The sequence below is a fragment of the Zootoca vivipara genome, chromosome 11, assembly GCF_963506605.1.
Source record: "Zootoca vivipara chromosome 11, rZooViv1.1, whole genome shotgun sequence".
Classification (NCBI taxonomy): domain Eukaryota; kingdom Metazoa; phylum Chordata; class Lepidosauria; order Squamata; family Lacertidae; genus Zootoca; species Zootoca vivipara.
In genome coordinates, this window is record NC_083286.1 from 51266285 (window position 1) to 51286888 (window position 20604).

Genomic DNA, 20604 nt, shown 5'->3' on the forward strand with positions numbered 1-20604 from the left:
GACCAACTTTCATAGTGAGATGTTTGGGTCAGTTTTTACATAATCCTGGCATTGGTAGTATTAAATTTATATACTGTACCGTACCTCTCATATGCCGAAGTGGCTTCCAAGCTGTTTACAGGTATAAGATCAATTATAAAATCCATTCCTAATTCAAGTACACAATAAAATAATTCCATCAATGCATTAAAGGCACCCACAATCAAAATATTTAATAAAACAAACTAGTTGAAAAGCATTATAATTAAAATGGTTAAGAAACAGTTTCAATGCCTAAACCAAGTGTTCCTTCAAAAGCTGGTGGAATGTCAATACTTATGGGGGCTTCTGGTACTTCAGCAAGGAACATATCAAGTACAGTGGTACCTCGGTTTTCGAGCATCTCGGAAGCTGAACATTTAGGTCTTCGAATGCCGAAAACCCGGAAGGAAATGCTTCCGATTTCGAATGCGTCACAGAAGTCGAACAGCTTCCACCGTGTTTTTCAATTTTCTCCACTGAAATTGAAATTATCCCTTTGCACCTCATATTATGTTTGAAAACCGAGGTACCACTGTACTTACTTATACATGGTACTGGCATATACCAGATACTTACTTCCTAAAAAGATTTGTGCCAGGGCTCTTCCAAAAATTAGTTGGGCCTTCTCCCTCAAAATGGAGGCGCCCAAAGTGGCTCAGGTGAACCATGAAAGCAACCAATTGAATGCCATCAAGTGGGAACAAATCTATAATATAGGAAGGTTGCCATGAAACTCAAAGCTTAGCAAATAAAAAAAAAGCTAGGACTGAATAAAATCAATCTTATTTATTCAATTTATTCATATCTTATTAATGTAATAACTTACTATCAATATCATTATGGTACCTCGGTTTACGAACTTAATCAGTTCTGGAAGTCCGTTCTTAAACCAAAATTGTTCTTAAACCGAAGCAAACTTTCCTTAATGAGGCCTCCCGCCGCCGGTGCCCTTTGACCGTTCGGATTCCGCTCTTAGACCGAGGTAAACTTCATAAACCGGGACACTACTTCCGGTTTTGCTGAGTTTGTAAACCGAATCATTGTTAAACAGGACTGTTTTTAAACCGAGGTACCACTGTACAGTGGTCCCTCGACTTACGAATTTAATCCGTTCCGAAAGCACATTCATAGGTCGAAAAGTTTGTAAGTCGAAAAAAGCGGTTTCCCATAGGAATGCATTGGAAACTGAAAAATTCGTAAGTCGAGTAAACCGCATCTAAAATTCGTAAGTCGAAAAAACCCCATCTATACTGCAACGGTTTTCCTTTCGGATGTCGGAAAAAATGTAAGCGTGCGACCATTTTTTTCCATTCGTAACTCGAAATTCCGTAAGTCGAGTACTTCGTAAGTTGAGGGACCACTGTACAATTAAAAAACAAGGTCAAATGCACCTGTTAAGAATCATAATTGAAATAAACAAAATCAGTTAAGATTCTGAAGCACGTTATAAATGATCTTGGTGGAATTGTTCATTCCACTCTTCAGCCGCTCCCAGAGGCCTGGGACAGATTATTCAGTAATTCACTAAAAAACCATATCCTCAGGCCGTGATGGAAGACTGGCAGTAGGGAAGCAACAGAATGGATGTTACAGAGAAAATGCCCTAACAACACATTCCCACCAAACCTTCACACAAGAGGCCTCACCAGAGGACCATAAGAAAACAGGCAGATTCAAAAACAAACAAATATTGGGGGGGGGGGCAGGAAAGGGACAATCCTTTAGATATTATGCCAGAAATGTGCAGGATTCATCACTATATCATCCCCTACAGTTATATCCTCATGGGGAATGGCTGAGTCCCTTCCCAAATACGTCCAGCTTCTTAATATGTCATTGCTGTGTGGTCCCGATCCTTGACATTTCCACGTCAGCAGATTTGTTTTCCTAGGCATCCCAGTTCCCAATCAGGACCAAGATTGCAGGGAGTCATTCCCACTATTGTTACATTTGCATGGAAATATTTTTTTTTGGGGGGGGGGGGGAGCTTTTCAGAATAGCACCTGGCTTGGGTGTTTTGCTTCCAAGACCATAGCCAGAAACTTTATGATAAGGCACCTTGAACTATAGATAGACAGCCAAATAGGTTTAAAGTTATTTAACATAGAGTTTAATATATAAAGTTATTTGTGCTGTAACCTTCGTAAGGGACCCAGGTGGCGCTGTGGGTTAAACCACAGAGCCTAGGGCTTGCTGATCAGAAGGTTGGCGGTTCGAATCCCCACGACGGGGTGAGCTCCTGTTGCTCGGTCCCAGCTCCTGCCAACCTAGCAGTTCGAAAGCACGTCAAAGTGCAAGTAGATAAATAGGTACCGCTACAGCAGGAAGGTAAATAGTGTTTCCATGTGCTGCTCTGGTTCACCAGAAGCGGCTTTGTCATGCTGGCCACATGACCTGGAAGCTGTACGCCAGCTCCCTCGGCCAATAACGCGAGATGAGCGCTGCAACCCCAGAGTTGGACACGACTGGACCTAATGGTCAGGGGTCCCTTTACCTTTACCTTTTAACCTTCGTACAGTTTCCTAGAAGTAAGAACCATTGATGTCAGTAGGATTTGCACTTGAGAATACATGATTAGGATTGCGCTGTTACAGTACTAAATATTCTAAAATAAAATGTAGGGTTATACAAGAAATAATAAGGGCTCAGTGCCTATCAGTTGCCCAGGTGTCATTGTAATTGCCCCTAAATCTGGAAGGCAGAAGGAGATTTACTTCGTAGAGTGCAGTAGGGTAGAATACTGTCTTCATGGTTTGGCTTATATAGCCACACAAATGAAAGCGTTGGTGGGGGTGTAATGTCAGAAACCTGAAAATTCAAGGGAGGACCATGTAATATCTAGGTAGGGGAGGTGGGTGTTTGCTTGAGCCATTTGGGAGCTATCTTCCATCTTGGCATGATTAATCAAGTTTACTTCTGGTTCCTGCCTGTCACCAGTGGTCCATGATTCTGTGATTGTAATTTGATGGTTATTTGTACATATTGGGGAGGTGGGTTGCCCAGCTCTGGGTTCTTGATGTCTTCTATGATTTGCCCAATGGCCCTGAAGGCATGTAGTCTCATCTGGTCAATAAATGGGAGGTTTTATGTTTAAAAAGAGGTAGGATCAACCAAGAACTATCCTATCCTTACTATCGACTCGATGTCAGTTTTAACTCTTTGACATACATTGAGCATAGGATCCTAGGAACTGTTTAATTTTTAGAGCCCGCTTGATAATACCATCCAACTCAACTAATGAAAAGGGAACCAGTGGAAGTAACCCTTTGTTTGCCAAGTTTTATGCTACATTTTCCAGCTTTTTCGCTAAAATAAATTATTTTAATAAGAGCTTACTTTTTTCCCCATGACAGTCTGCTAGCTTGCTTCATTGCAAGTTTTCATGAAAAAGGCTTAGTGCCCAATTTAGCCCAGAGGAGGAAATTAGGAATAGTCCGTCTCCCCAGTTGTTTTGAGTGTTCTGAGTGACTCTAAATCTAGGGTTGCCTGTCTCTCTGATATAAATAAAGATGGGGTGAAGGCAGCAATTCAGTCCATTCTGTGGGATAGCCCACTGGTACCCTCTAGATGTTGCTGGATGACAAATCCCATCATTCCTGACCATTGGCCATACTGGCTGGGGCAGATGAGAGGTGGCATCAGCAACATCTGGAGGGCATCTGTTGGCTACTCTGTGCAAATAGGCTTAGACTGTTTGTGCTGTCCCATGCAGTGCAGGTAAAGGCAGTAAAGTAAAACCTCTGTGTCCCCTTAATGCAGGGAGAAGTGAATGACTATATAGGAGAAGTTGTAGTTATTTGCAAAACATCCTCTTCAGTTGTTCTCTAGAGGGGAGGGGAAGAGAGAATTCATTCAAGGCCTGCTCCAGTATCTTCCCCAGGGATAACCATGGAATTGATGGGGTAGGTGGGGTCCACTGGGAAAACGAAAGTATATCCTTTGGGTGGGGAATTCCGGTGTGCAGCACACGTAAGGCGATTCAGTGCTTGAGGTATGTTTGAGATTTACCACGGAAAACAAAAATTAATGCTAGTTGAAGGGTTCATGCAATGCAATTAGCATTAAAGTGCAATTGAATTATGGATACCTGGACCAAGAATAGAAAATGGGATTATTTTCCTGCCTTTCTTTTATGTTCATTCTTTTGTTTTTCAGCAAACAGAGGAAGCGGAGCAGCAGGAAGTTCACAGACAGGCGATGCACTGGGGAAAGCACTTGCATCTGTAAGGAAATATTCACTTTGGGATCACTTGCATAGCATAGACTTGAGTCAGAAACAGTTACCAAATATTTTGGGACATGAGTACCATGTGGGATAGATTTCAACACTGCTAGCTAAAATAATTTCTTTTTGATACTGTAGTGATGTTGCACTCCTATATATATAAGTGTGTGTGTGTGTATCTGGAGAATGTAGATAATTTGGGGTGAGTTGTTGATGCCCGACTCTGCTTTGCAGTCTTCCATTCACTTGACATGAAAACTCAGTAGCAATAATGTTTCTGACCTTACGTTTGAAAGGCAGGGTGGCTTCTCATATAATCACACTTCCACTACAAACTTTAAACCAGTTTTCACCCAGTTCCAGTTATGTACTTTCATCCAAGAAACTCTGGGATTTTAGTTCCTTGTCAGGGTGATGAACATTCCTGCTCTGCATCACATAATTGATTCCCAGGGTTCTTTGGGAGGAAGCCATGGCAGTGAATCCCATTTAAGTTTGTAGAGCAGCCATACCCTCGAAGTTGGAGCTGCAATACGTGTGTTTATCTCGCAGGCTGGACGCTCTGTGTCCAGAGTTGTCCTTAACACAAATCCTCTCCACGAGAATGAGTACAGCTGTGGCTTTCAAATGTAATTTGAGCAGCGAGCCAGAGAAAGGATTCATTGCGAAGGGATTTGCCTTTCCGTTTTGTGTTTTCCTTTCAAACCTCAGGGGCCTTTAAACGCTGCCCTAACTGTGCTCAAGCTGCTTTTCTGCGAGCAACTCCCGCACAACTGACACACATTTTTTCGAGACCCACTCACACAGGCAAGGGGGCCGATAGCATGGGTTCTCCCTGCAGAATTGGCACCTCCCACTGTTGTGTCGATTCTGTGGTCAAGCACTGCGCCATCGGCTTCTCTTCAACCTCTGTTCACATGCATAGCTGCCAAGTTATCCCTTTTTTAAAGGGATTTTCCCTTATGCTGAATAGGCTTCCTCGCGAGAAAAGGGAAAACTTGGCAGCTATGTTCACATGTTGTAGTTTTTTTTTTTTAAAAAATGCTCTACTCTCTGCTACCTTAGAGAAAGCAGCTGCACAGTCTTGGTAATGTTTAAAGGGGCCCCCAAGTCTGTTTCTTTGCAGTGGTTAATATTTAAAAGTCAGTGTTTTAAGGCCTGGGCAGTCATCTCTTAATGCCGCAATACTTTGTGTATGCTGACTTTTAAATGAACCACCACCGCAACGTAAATTTTCTGGGCAGAGTGGGTTCCACTGAGTTCTCATGAGAATTTGACATTTTCCGTGTCCAGCTAACATGTGTTACAAAAACAGCCGGGGGGGGGGAGTATATCACGATTTCTGTATGATAGATGGATACAGTATCACCCCCCCCAAAAAAAAGTTATTTAGCAGGTGCCCCAAGGCATTTATTTAACAGGGAAGATGATCAAGGGCTAATTAATTTAATTGCCTATACATAACACAGAGCAAGAGTTCACATATACACAGCTTAAACGGTCGCCAACATGGGTTCCCAGCATGCTGCCCATTACTGGATAATTGTTTGAAATAAGAATCAATTATCTAGGCCATCTAACCGTGTCATAAGAAGTTTCACCTGTTTTGGGTATCGAGTGATATCTGGTGGGTCTTACCTGAATAATATAAAATACAACTCAATTCTCAACAGGTATAGCCTGTAGCAGAACCTACTTAACAGGTGTAGCAACTGGACTATTCTTTAGAGCAGAGCCCTGCTGATGTTGCTGTACTCCAACTCCCATCATCTCTTGAGTATTGGTCGTGCTGCCTGGGATTGATGGGAGTTATAGTCCAGCAGTACGTTGAAGTCATCAGCCTGGGTACCCCTGCTTTAGAGCTCTCTGGATTAAACATGGCCCACTTATACCCCTGCTTCCTAAATCTTCACTCTGTTGTAGTTGTTAAAAGAAGTTTAGCTTCAAATAGAATTAACTCTGAAACCTTTATATATAAAGCATTGTGTAAAATACATTTCAACCATAGTGCAGACTGTAAGGAGCATTGGAACTCCTTACGATAAGGAAAGATAAAACCCTGCAACAATTAGAACTTTCCCTTCAGCATAACTGTCTGGTTCTTCAAGATGTTTTTGTCATGCTGCTGTTCACAGCATATTTATGTGTATTAGGGGCTAATGATTATAGGGAAGCAGAGGTGGTGTGGGTTTTTTTTTAATTCCTTAACTATAGAAGTGCCATAGGTCTGTCTGCATCCATTAACAAATGGGTTTAGAATAATTCTTTATCATCTTTTAAAGATCTACTCTCCAGATCACACCAACAACAGCTTTTCATCAAATCCTTCAACTCCTGTTGGTTCTCCCCCTTCTCTCTCAGGTATAGTGGTTAACATTCTACTTTGCTGAACATTTTGGTTTTGTAAAAAGTAGCAGATCCTTAAATACAGCCCTTCTGTGCATGGTAGGAAAGATAATTGTCCCAGAAATTTTCATCATCTTAATATTAGGGAAGGTCCATAGCTTGGTCATTCTTTTCAAGTTTTGCATGCAGAAGTTCCCAGGTTTAAAATATCCAGCTAGAGCTGGCAAACCCTGTCTGAAACCCTAGAAAGCCACTGCCAGCCAGTGTTGACAGTACTAAGCTAGGTGAACCAGTAGTCTCACTAAGTGTAAGACAACTTCCTATGTTCCTAATAATACACACAATCTGAACTTTGTACTTGTATGGATGGAACAATATATTTGAGACATTCCCCCCACCCTGTTGTGCCACAAATCAGTTTTCCTCACTAATGGGTGATCCTAACACTTGGTGTTGAATTCCCAAGATAATTTAATTACAAGAAAATTGAAGGGACCCCCACCCCCACAATTGTCATGTGAGTTGATCCTAGAGGATGAACCCAAGAGTGCAAAATTTGCCAAGGCTACACAAATCAGGTGTGCATTCCATTCCATTCTAAACAGCAAAGTTTTATCAATTCCTTGCTCTGCTATTTCCTTACCTCATCAGTATAGCCTGACTCCAGGCTATACTGATTCTTAACTGGAAAATATCCCAAGATCTAGGGCCAACTCATATGCTTCCTGAATTCATGTGTTTATCACATAGAATCATAGAGTTGGAAGAGACCTCAAGGGCCATCCAGTCCAACCCCCTGCCAAGCAGGAAACACCATCAAAGCATTCTTGACATACGCCTGTCAAGCCTCTGCTTAAAGACCTCCAAAGAGGACTCCACCACACTCCTTGGTAGCAAATTCCACTGCCGAACAGCTCTTACTGTCAGGAAGTTCTTCCTAATGTTTAGGTGGAATCTTCTTTCTTGAAGTTTGAATCCATTGCTCCGTGTCCGCTTCTCTGGAGCAGCAGAAAACAATCTTTCTCCCTCCTCCATGAGAACTATGAGAACTAGGAGAACTACATGAGATAGGACACATGTAGTGGGGAATTTTTCTACACATAGAATCATAGAGGTGTAGAGTTGAAAGGGACTCCGAGGGTCATCTGAAGTCTAGTTAAGGAGCAATGCCCCAACTGTGCTTCGCTGTTTTCAGAAACCCACCCACACACACAAGAATTAAGGCATCAAATCCCTTCATTGCAGAGTGAAGTGAATGACTAAATGGAAGATGCTGCAGTTATTTGCAATGGAAAATCTCCTTTTTAATTGTTCACATCTTCCTGTGGCGAGCCCCATCCCATTACAAGGGAGGTAGGAGGGCAGTGGCAAAGCAGTGCATGATATTGGATAGCTTTCTCTGCAATCCTAAGCATGTCTACTCAGAAATAAGCCCCTTTGAATTCCGTGGGACTTACCCCTGGGTAAGTGAAGTTAGGTTTGCACTGTGGATGCTGAGTAGTCTGCAGATAACCCAAATAAGCATATACAGGATTAGCAGAGCCACTTAACTAGCAGATCCTGCAACAGATTTGACTGTCAAAATCAAGAGAATCAAGCAGTCTAAATAAATATAATGGAGGAGAAAAGAAGAACCTTTTGAACAAATAATTTTTATCAAAATAATACCTTGAGAGTATAGGTTGATAACAGTTGTCTTTATCTTTCTCCCAAATGGCACATTTTGATAAATATTCCAGAGTGAAATAATTATGCTAAAGGTCTCGAATGAACCTCTGTAAATTTAGAACATATCCCTTAATTTAGACTTAGAAATTGTCGATTTTGCTTCCATGTACATCCTAAAAGTTATTAGTGAATGTGTCAAGTTATGCCATAGATAGTCTAGAGCAGGCACCCCCAAACTTCGGCCCTCCAGATGTTTTGGACTACAATTCCCATCATCCCTGACCACTGGTCCTGTTAGCTAGGGATCATGGGAGTTGTAGGCGAAAACATCTGGAGGGCCACAGTTTGGGGATGCCTGGTCTAGAGGGAAAAAAATGTGGATGGCTCTGCTGTTATTCAAAAAGCCAATTGTGTCATAGAAGGGGAAAGTCACATTGTGAATATCCAGATGATTAATCTCCACAAGCACATTCTGTAAGGAAGATCTTCCAAAACAACATTTGATCCCTGGGTGTTCAGTGTGACTTCATTAGGAAACGGATACATTACCCTGTTGACCCTTTTGTATTTCACTCTTAAGAGCAATAAAAAAAAATGGGAGGGGGGAGGGGTTGGCTGGCTGAATAGAATGACACAAATAAAAAGGCAGCCTCTTTCAATACTTTTGAGAGCCAGTAACCAAATGTGAAAATTGCAGTGCAGATAGGCACAGTGCAACTTCCCTTCATTTGGTGCATTAAAATGAATGGAGTTTGTGGAACAGAAGAATGGAATTCTTAATTTTTTATAAAAAAGAAGAAGAAGCTTGCCATAGGTTTGATGATTCAGTGATACTGTCTCCCATTTATAGAATTATGGCACAGTCCAACAGTCCTCTTAAGCACTTTTTAAAGAGAGTGATTCTTGCTTCCATTGGTGACACCTCTCTTCCCGATGCAGCTTTTAGTAGGTACAATCGCCAGTCAGTTAAAGTTTGCATGTTAGCGACTAATCTGGGGAACCTTTGTAGCATGTATCGTCGACATTTGCTACAGAGGTGCTTTTTCTTCTCCTTAATCAGCATATATTTTGAAAGTTCTCCATAAGTCTGTTTTGTATGTCTTATCTAGGAAAAAGCATTTACATGTCTCCATATTTATTTATTTATTTATTTATTTATTTATTTATTTATTTATTTATTTATTTAAAAAAGAAGCATTTTGTTTGCATAGTTCCGGTGGTAACTCCCATTTTACTATTAGCAGGCACAGCTGTTTGGTCTAGGAATGGAGGGCAAGCATCATCATCTCCCAATTACGAAGGTCCCTTACACTCTTTGGTATGTTTTTGACTGGTGACCTCCTTGGTGTTAGTATTTAATTTGCTGTCTACTTCTTCCATTTCTCACCCACTTTTCTAACACAGGTTTTCCTTTTGCTGGTGATTTGCAATGTCCTTGGGTTTTTCAAAGTCTTTCTGACCGTTTCCAAACTGGGTGGTGTGAAGCTTCACTCATAAGCCATTAAATATTTGTAGATACTGCCACCCCCCTCCTTGTGCACTCTTAGCTGATAGCTAGTGGCAAAAAAGCGAACACATTAAAAATTGGGGCACAGAATGCAGGTTTTGATGCAGAAGGTAGGGATGCCATACATAGTACAGAGGTGCAATTTTGAAGAAGGACAGGCTGGCATTTGGTAGAAAAAAGCGGCATTGTGTATTAATGCTGCACTTGTTTATGACAGTGGAATCACTGAAGATTCTAATTATGGAATACTAAAGAAATGATAAAGAGAATTTATTTAAATGGGAGGGTAAGAGAAGTCACTCAAGAGTATATAATTAAGAAAAACCTTCAACCTTTTTTGTGTTGTCAGCTTAGTTGGGGAGGTAAAGGATCATAGCATAAGAACACTTTTGATGTGCCATCAGCGATAGCGAATGTATTTATTTATTTGTTCGTTAAAAAAACCCCACTTAAGATAATTATAATCTGAGTGGTTTACATAAAAGCAATAAAAGTACAAGAACATTCAATAAAATTTCATGAAAACTAGATTAAAAGCAAAACACAGTTCTGTATCACACGAATTAAAACTAAGCAGTGTAAAACACACAAAAATTAAAAGTCAAGTGTCTAGGAAAACTAAAAAAAAGAAAGAAAGAAAAGCTGATAGGAAACAAATGATTCCCAGTTTTTTTGGGGGGGGGGGCAGAGGACTACTGAGGACTTCAGAAATGGCCACATAATGCAGACTCTTGGAAAACTCAAGTTCAGCATCATAATTTTAGTCGACTTAGGAATTATTATGACTTATAGCACCTGGCTATTAAAGATGTGATGCTGCTATCATGAGGGAATGTCAGATATTTGCGTTGTGTTAGTGGCTGCTTTTTTCATCTGGTTCTAAGTAAATTCCAGATAACCCACTTTCTGCCACTGGGTGATTTTTGCAACTCATCAGCATGTTATTGAGGTTCCCATGGTAGGTACTTTTCATGAGGAGGTTCAACTTTGGTTGGTGTCCTTCACCTATGCAAGAGTTACCCAACATGGTGCCCTCCGGTTCCATCAACCCTAGCCAGCAGGGTCAGTGGTCAGGGATGAAGGCAGCCCTGTTTAGGGAGGCTTTTAAGGTTTAATAGATTACTGTATTTTATTTTTCTGTTGGAAGCCGCCCAGAGCGGCTGTGGAAACCCAGCCAGATGGGCGGGGTATAAATAATAAATTATTATTATTATTATAGTAGTCCAACAAAATCTTGAGGGCACCATATTTGGCTACCCATAAGTCATAGACTGCCCGGCAAGTATGAAAAAGTTGACTTTGAGGTTATCTAACTAACATGGTCATCTCAGCACAAGAATTATGTTACAGTAAGAAATAGTGATGAAGATTGCAGATCTCTGGATTTCTTTCTTTTTTTTTTACATATAGCTTAGTATTCTGCAAATGGCCTTTCCCCCCAGAATAGTCAAAGTTTGTTCTCTTTTTCCTGGTTAGAGGGTAAGAAAAAGGCATTAATATGCCAGGGATCCAAAGGACTCCTCAGCTAGTTCCATGAAAAAAAGCGATGGATTTCAATTTAATGAATAATAACAAAACCACACCCCAAATACCCAGAATGCTGCATAGTAAAAGGTTTTTAAACTAATTAAAAACAAAAACAAAACATAGCTTATGGCATGGAGTAGGGAAGGGTAACGATTAAGTGCTATATGCAAGATAGCTTGCACTAAATTCTCTACTCCCTGGTATATAATAATGTAAATAAATACAGTGGTACCTCTACTTACGAATAACTCTACTTACGAATGTTTCTACTTACCAATAGAGCTCTGTCCGCCATCTTGGATGCGGTTTAGATAGGATTTTTTCTACTTACAAATTTTTAGATAGGGTTGCTTCTACTTACGGATTTTTTCTCCCAATGCATTCCTACGGGATTCGACTTACAATTTTTTTTTACTTACGAATGTGCATTCAGAACCCATTAAATTCGTAAGTAGAGGTACCAATGTATGTTAATATCAGCCTGGCCCAGTTTTCCTAAGGTTGCAAAGGCCTGATTCACATGATGCAGGAAGCTAAAATATCGCTCATAGGAACAATGAGAAGGTGCAGGCTTCCATAGGGAAGTTGGCAAACAATTTGCTTCTCCCCAGTAAGTTTCACTACTGCAACACGCTAAGCCAAGCTTTGGCTTAGGGTGTTGTCCAAACTCGGGCTAGTGGTTATGCTCTCTCTCTCTCTACACTTGCCATTAGCTGCAGCCAAAGTTTGTTCTTAGCTGTGGGTTGCAGTTAGTGAGGAGAAGGCTCAACCGCAAGCCCCAGTTCGGACAGCACATGAAGGCATACCTTGGCTTCCTTCAGTGTGGCAGTAAAGAAGACCAGGGAGCAGGTAAGCGCTGTGAGATCCTTTCTGGGAGCTTGTAACATTTGCGTGTTGTGAACCAGGCCTGTGTGATTCACTTCAGAAGCGCCCTTGGGAATTCTGGTACGAATTGCAGAATAGGCAAAGCAACACACTGCTTCACCTCGTTTTGTCAGTGAAAGTTGGCCCTTGGAAGTAGCCCAGTGAGGCAGACATCCAGCTTCCTAAGAATCAATACCACTGCTCTTTCTGGCTCCAGATAGTGAAATAATGCAGTGGTAATGAGGCTGCTCCTAAGAACAGGTCAGGGTTTGTATATAAATGTTGGAGAAGGCGAATGGCATAGCTTACCCCAGGGTTTGTTTTGGGGGGATGGTACATGTGTGCGTGTTTTAATCTCAATCTAGCTGCGCAACTGATGTGGTAAACCTGTTTAATGTGCAGTTGTTCTGAAAGTTATTTGGGCCCCTGCATCACAGGCAACAAAGCAGTAACTGTGGAAATGGGTGGTGGCAGTCGGAAATGTCCCTTCTCACTCTTTTCTCTGGTTGCATGAGAACATTAGGCCCTAACAATGCTTGCTGCATGTAGGTCACAGGGCACAACCTAGCTAACTTTAACTTGATATTAACAGAGCCACATGGGAATAAATGAATATAGGATTGCAGCCCGGTGTATTTAAACATTTTAAATTGTCACAGCAATTAGGCATTTCTGAATGATGCAAAATGCTCCAAAACCAGAAGGTAACATATGTACTTCAGATGTTATGTTCATGAGGAATCAATGAACCTGTTTTGCCCATGAAAATGAAAGCTGTTTTTTTGTGAACGGAACTTGCATGGTTCACTAGAGAAACAGTTTTGGTGTCACTATTTTATATATAAGACAGTGGGTTGTGTCCAAAGTTGTTATTATTATTTAACATCTATAGCATCATATATATATATATATATATATATATATATATATATATATATATATAATGAGAAAGTCGTGCTTAAAAGTGTACCCATTGAAATTAATTTCACTGTGTCGTCTCTGAGCGGGAGTTGCTTTAGATTCAACCCATAATATGTCTATAATGTAACTACAAATTCAGAAGCAGACCATCTCCCCCCCCCCCTTTCCCCTGCCTAGCATGAAGCAATAGAATTTTGTTTTTTTTAAAATGTGGGGTTCCTAATCTCTGTGGGTTTTGTCTCAAGCGTTAAATGGCCCTTCACATTTGCTGATGCTTCTCTTGCTTTGTTTTTCATAAACAAACAGCAAAGCCGGATTGAAGACCGCTTGGAAAGACTGGATGATGCTATTCACGTTCTCCGGAATCATGCAGTGGGGCCTTCAACTGCCATGCCCGGTAGTCATAGCGACATGCATGGCTTAATAGGGCCCTCTCATAATGGAGCAATGGGAGGTCTTGGGTCAGGATATGGGACAGGCCTTCTTTCAGCCAATAGACACTCGCTAATGGTAAGCTATAAAGATTAAACACTGCTCTTAAAAAATAACAACTACTACAACAGTGAAGTAATTAGAATTTTTTTTACACTGTTCTTTTTTAAAAAGGCATTTAATTGGGGCAAACTTGAGTCACTCTGAGCTTATAAACATGATACCTTGCTAATATTGTTGGTGCAATTAATTGGTTTTCAAACATACTCATATTATGAAGATCATTTAGCTCTCTTCTGGATGTGTTTTAAAGACACCTATTACTCCTGCCAACCTAGCAGTTCGAAAGCACGTCAAAGTGCAAGTAGATAAATAGGAACCGCTACTGCCGGAAGGTAAACGGCGTTTCCATGTGCTGCTCTGGTTTGCCAGAAGCAGCTTTCTCATGCTGGCCACATGACCTGGAAGCTATACGCCGGCTCCCTCGGCCAATAATGCGAGATGAGCGCGCAACCCCAGAGTCGGTCACGACTGGACCTAATGGTCAGGGGTCCCTTTACCTTTTTTTATTACTTTCATATTGCATATATTTGTAGTTGTAGAATCAACATTCTTTGAATTGTTTGTTTTTATATATTATTATTATTTATGAATTTCATTAGTCACTTTTTACAATGGCAACTCAAAGCAACTTACAATATTTTAAGCAAGGAACATATATATGTGCATACATACAGACATAAAAACCAGCATATTATTTTTTAAAAAACAACAACAATCAAAAAGGCAATTTTATTTTTGAGGGGGGAAAGAGATTAAAACATGCCACCCACAAAGAAAGTCCATAGATAATTAAAAACCCAAGACCTGGAGAAAAAGGAATGTTTTGCCTGGCACTTGAGGTTATATAACAATCGCACCAGGTGAATCTCCCTGGGGAGAGCATTCCACAAGTGGGGAGCCACCACTGACAAAGCCTGTTCTCATGTTGCCACCCTCCAGACCTCCTGTGGAGAGGTCACATGAAAAAGGCCTCAGATAATGATTGTAGGGTTCAGGTTGGTTTGCCTGGGGAGGGTCCTTGAGGTATTGGGTTCCTGAGCCAGATAACACTTCAGTCAAATCCAGCACTTTGTTTTTTTCTGGGGCAAAACCAGCACTTTCAGAATTCAGAACTCCAGAATTCTGAATTAGACAAGTTGTTACACACACAGTCAGGGTAAAGGGGTTCTTGTTCAGCCTGCAGCCTCCTATCTTTGAATGGAGTCTACAAGCTGACCTCCTGGCAACTACAGCAGCGTATTTTTTGTACATTTCTTCATTTTTTTGTTTTCCTCACCCACCTCACACTTCTCTTTTTAGAACATCTTTCCTAGTAAAGAGTTTTTGAAGAACTTGAAAGCATCCCACATTTTTCTGACTTATTTTGTGTAGTTCTCGTAAAGTTATTGCACAACTGCAGTTTTGGGAGTTTCCTCATGTTCACATCAGTCTACATAGAAATCAAGGAATTATTGCCACATTGCTGTGTATTTTCCCTCTTTCTGTAGTTTGATGTAATAGACTTTTCCCCCCATGTGCCATCAAAGCCAACATATTGAAGGCAATTAAGAGATGTGATTTCAGACCAAACCTACGTTAGGCATATGCTTCAGTACTGAATTTGAATTGGAGGACAGGACATTTATTGTTAGTTGGTGTACTTAATCTTTTCATACAGTATTTTTTTACATCGAAGTGCTGAATCTTGTTTGTACTTAACTACACACTTTGCTGCAAATATCCTACACGTTATTGCGTCTCAGAACAGAATAGATAGTGGAATAGCTGTCGCTCTGCTTTTCAGGCAGAAGCAGGGAGCGGTGATGGTGAAACTATTTGCCCCTCTCTCTTAATGGCTTCTCACAGTGGGGAAAAACCATAGCCCAATAGTAGAGCATGTGATTTACATGCAAAAGGTCCCAGGTTGGCATTTCCAGGTTAAATTGGGAAAGATTCCCTGGGGAGCTGCTAATGGGCAGTGAGGATACCATTCGCCTACAGCAGATACATGATAGCCTGTTATTAGGTTGCAGCCTAGCTTAAGGTGTAGAGCAACAGCAGTACTGCCACCATATAAATATATGCTAAAATTAAGAAGTTGGTCGCTATGTATGTAGAGCCCAGATCTGAAAAGGTTGAAGACTATTGGTATAGGATAATACTGGGGTTGACCAGAGACTATTCATGTATGCTACAACCGCGGCAAGGACTTTATTAGCCCAAAAATGGAAACTACAAGAGTTACCGGCGATTGAGGAGTGGCAGACGAAAATGATAAGACTATGCACAGTTAGCAAAGTTGACCTGCGGGATCCGTGACCAGGGAGAGACAAAGTACCAAAGGGAATGGAGTAAATTCATTGATTATATGGAGAAGAACTGTAGAAGTTTATAGAGACACTTGCAGGACTGAAATAAATCCTACGAACTGGTTTAAAATGTGGGTAAAAGGGAACTGTGAGATAAGAGTGAGAAATAAAGCCGAATGACGGGAGGGAGGGAAGTCAAAGCTCAGCAGAGCAAAATGAAATGAGATGGGTGAATATAAGAAGAATTGTTTTTAAAAAAGTTTTTGTTTTTGTTTTGTTTGTTTGTTTATTTGGAAAATTGAATAAAAATTATTTATTTGTTTTTTTAAAAAAGGATAATACTGAGGTTGATAGAACAGTGATCAGTCTCCAAGGCCACTTCTTCTGTAACAAGCAGTCCTTTAGCTAATCTTAAAACATGATATGAAGCAGCTTCAGATTTTAGCTTCTGTGTCAGCTTCTGCTAGGACACAAATCTTTCTACCAGTCCCTTATCCATCAACCCTGTTCAAGTAGTGAGGAGAAATACTCCTTTAAGGTAAGGAAATTTCCTTAGTCCATCAATTCTGATAAGGACTCTGCTCTTGTCAGACCAAAGCCTTGTCTAGTCCAGCTCATTCTCTTTCTAGAGTGGAACTCAGAGGGAAGACCTGAGCACAACAATACTCATCACACTTGTGATTCTCAGCAACTGGCATCCGGAGGCACACTGCCTTATCCTCCGTGAAATTTTCCAATCCCCTTTTAAAGTTTACAGCCAATATGCACTGTGTGAATAAGAACTTCATTTTCTCTGTCCTGATCTTCATCTTCATTGTGTTATGCCAGTTATAGTGTTATGAGCAAGGTAGAAAACCTCTTCCCTAGCTAATTTTTTCATATCATGCTTAAATTTTACATCGGTAGTGTTTTCCCTTACTCTTCTTCCCCACCCCAAACTAAATAACCCAAATGTTGCAACCTTTCCACATAAGGAAGTTGTTTGAACCCCTTTTATCATTTTGGTCGCCCTCTTTTGCACACTTGAAGAGTAGTTTGAATTGAATGGGGCTTACTCCCAGGTGCGTGGTTATAGGAGTATTGTCTAAATCTGGTTCCTCCACTCCCTTTAGTTCAGGAATCCTACTCCTCTTACAGATTCCCATGTCTGCATTTACTTTCATTGTGAATAATTTTCAAAGTTACTATTTTCTGTGTTATCTTTGTATTCTATTATTCAAGATAATCAGTGGTTGAATGTATATAAGCTCAGCTCAGGCAATCATAATTACTACTTAGATGTTGACAGTCAGCAAATATAAAACCTTTTTTATAAGATGAGACTAAACTGGTTGTGCCTACTTTCACAAATATCATTGAGTGGGATTCAACTAATGAATGCCATCAGAAGAAACCCATGCAGGAACTTCAGCTTCTTCAGTGGGACTCCCCCACCCCATGCTCCCTAAAATTAGATTGAGGAGGGGTCAGGAGAAACCCTAGAACAGCATGGGAACAGGAGGGAGGGGTCGTTCTGTCTGGCAAGATGAAATGCTTTTGCCGATGAAGCATTCAGAGGAGCACAATGTTGAATTCCATTCATTTTGGTGTTTGTCAAGTCAAGTTCTGGTTTATTGTTTATCCAATTGACCATTACAATGCACAGTAAAGAGTTTGCAGACTGTCAGAGACAGTCAAACAATCTCCAGCATAACTGGAATAAAACCAAGTATAATTAAAATCAGGTATAAAATTGCACTACAGTTTCTGACATGAACTAAACCAGCAATCTCACATCTGTCAAAACCATCAAAATGACTGGATGGTCATTTGTGGAAAATTTAGTTACGGCAGGAAATCTGCCTTTTAGTACAAAATCCGAAAGGTAGTTGATAGATTTCCCCATGTCGAAACCCAAGGAACATACTGTGAGATTTTTTGGTCTGGTTGAAAGATGTACACGTAAGCAAATACTGTGGCAGAGTCCACTGTTTGGTTCATCCCATAAATACATGTTGTTTTATGAATTTCATAAAGACAAAGAGGAACTTGAGATCAATGGCAAAATCAACACAATGATTTAATGTGCTGCTTTAATCACCATTTGACAATAAAAGCAAACAAATGTCTTAAGAAAGCACACCTGCTTTTTTATTGCAGAAACTAGGTACTCACCCCTGAAAAATGTACTGCTCCCAGTTCATTCCCATTGAGGGGAGACTTAATTTGATAGAAAACAAAAACATCCGTTAATTAGGTCCATTAGGCAAACTACTTCAATATTATGTATTTTTGAATTGTGACCTGAGTTCTACCTGAGGCCATATCTAATAGGAGCCAGAAAAATCTATGATTCCATTCTTCCATCATAGCTCTCCAAGCTTCGTGTTTTGGATCCAAATGTGTCAATTTCCTTTAAACAATTTATTTTAATCTGGCTTTCATGGTAAAAAACTGCACTGCTGATATTTTCCAGACAAGGAGCATCTGATTCAGTAAGCTCTGAAGACTATGGTTATCTTGTCATGGTTAACTTCTCTTTCTGTGATGAATAACAAGACACATGCAAATGTCATTGTAAAACTCTACAGCTCTGAAATAACGTAAAATGTCCAATGGAATGGTTTGCATTCTCTTGTGCGCTTACTCCTGTACTCAGTCCCAGAGAATTTGCATGTGTTTCACTTGACATGTCTGCTGAGAGTTCTAAACGAGTGTTGCCAAAATGGGAAGCCAGCCCAGAAGATCCTACAATAGGGACCAGTTTGATCTATCACTCGGGCCAGAAGTCCATGTCCAGATTGTATGCACCAAAAAGAAAGCCAGGGGAAGCATGTATTGGGTTGTGAAGTAGCATCTTAGCCAGGCCTAGGCAACCTTGGCTCGCCAGATGTTTTGGAACTACAACTCCCATGATCCCTAGCTAACAGGGCCAGTGGTCAGGGATCATGGGAGTTGTAGTTCCGAAACATCTGGAGAGCCAAGGTTGCCTAGGCCCGATCTTAGCAGTTTAGGGGCAAAGCTGGAAAATGTCAGGACTAACTCTCTGCAAGGAATTATAGTGTATGAACAGTACAGCAATGGGCTACATTCAGAACTCATTATTCCAGTTCCCCCTTTAAAAACATGTGATTTGGACCAGCTGCTCTTGGTGAAATACTCTTTGCCCAGGTTTAATGCTTACAAATCAGTGTTGCTGTATGTAGCCAGCCTCCTAATTCAAATCAAGATGAAAGGCACTGGATTTATGGCAGTTATTACCACTGAGTTTTGTTTGTCATTAAAAATGCGGAGAGAAGGACCATTTAAACAAAGGAACTCTGCAGACATTGGCTCTTAAAAGTAAAGTTAAAAGCAATGGTGTTTTGAGCACTGTATTATTAAAGGCTAGAAGTAGACCATAGGAATTTATAGATAACTACATAAACGCTTGCTTGAAATAGTCTACCCACTAGACCAGGAAGCTGGAAAGATGCTTTTTCAGCATCCTCGTTCCTGACTTTCCCCAATAAAAAATATCATGAGCCAGGCACGATTTTGTTTCTGTATCGTAGTTGCTGGTAATTCACACAAAAAAAGGAAATTCTGGTTTGTAGTATAGATTGCCCTCTGGTGATGTATTAAGTTCCCCTGGGATACATAGGATCTTAAGATTTGGGTTTGTACGAAGTGATTCCATGCACAAGCACATACCACATCGTGTTTAAACAATACTGCTTTTAATGAAGAAATCTGGCTCTATTAAATGCCAGATCTGTGACTTGCAACTATTCCTGTATATCTGCTCTCAATCAAGAGAGAGAAGAGAGGTTCCATCCCCCCCCCCCGACTTCTTGGGTAGCTTTTTTTTCTTCTTCTCCTCCTTTTTTGCTTTGCATATGTTAAACTGATGCAACATGCACCCAGGGCATCACTTCAGAGAGAGTTGTTCCATAAATATGTACTTCTCTCTTATATGCCAGATGTAGCTAAGGAAAGACTTGGGGGCGGGGGGAGGGCGGCCAGAAATGTCAGCTCGGCATATAGTTCTTGATGGAAATATCTGACCCTTGAATTTGGCTCCCTGCAACGAAAGAGCAGGTATTTGTCCTCTGGTTTGTTTGCTTTCTTTATCCAATGGTGGTTATGCAGCATGTAAAGTATGAAACTCGCGTGTTGATTTTGCCGTTGATCTCAAGTTCCTGTTTGCTTATGTGAAATTTATAAAATAATAAATGAACCTCAGGCACAAAGTACAGTTAACACAGTAACGCCAGTGACGGGCAGGCAATTTCTTTTGGAAATACGACCAAAAAGCAGGGGAAAAAAAACCTCTGCCAAAGACAAGCTAGTGAAGGCTTTGCAAATGCCACTCTTTGTTTCCTCTTTCAGGAGGGGACAGAGAACCCCAGTTTCTGGTTGTTCGTAGACAGCATTATTCACTGTCTGAAACTGTTGCTTGTGAGAAAAGCACCAGGGCTGCTATTTTCTTTCTGGAAAACTGGTCTAAATTTTGAAGGAAAAACACCAAGAACAAAGGAAATAGTTTTTGAGTAGAGTCAGTCTTAAGTTAGCCTTTGACCATTTGATACATTCCACACTGAAAAGGAAGTTGAAAGGGGGGGGGGATAAAAAAAAATCAAGGAGGACACTGGTAATGTTTTCCACATTTGAATTTTAATACATGAAACAGGCTATAAAACTTTGGCCAGCTGCAGTAAATAAAGTAGCAGTGGGAGGTATGGACCGGAAACTTGTTCAGAATGTGCTGCTGGGAGCTGCTC

The 20604-nt window shown here is 40.6% G+C and overlaps 1 protein-coding gene across 18 annotated transcripts in view; it reads left to right on the forward strand.

Annotated features, from left to right (window-relative positions):
* TCF4 (transcription factor 4) overlaps nt 1-20604 on the forward strand; it is a 364743-nt gene that overhangs the window by 311478 nt on the left and 32661 nt on the right. For 14 of the 18 annotated variants that reach the window (XM_035100876.2, XM_035100880.2, XM_035100877.2 and 11 more), the window contains 4 exons: nt 4177-4244; nt 6529-6607; nt 9502-9578; nt 13386-13589. In XM_035100876.2, coding sequence (XP_034956767.1) covers nt 4177-4244; nt 6529-6607; nt 9502-9578; nt 13386-13589 — 428 coding nt within the window. The remainder of the gene's footprint in view (nt 1-4176; nt 4245-6528; nt 6608-9501; nt 9579-13385; nt 13590-20604) is intronic. The other 4 variants (XM_060280354.1, XM_060280355.1, XM_060280359.1 and 1 more) reach the window with 1 other exon arrangement.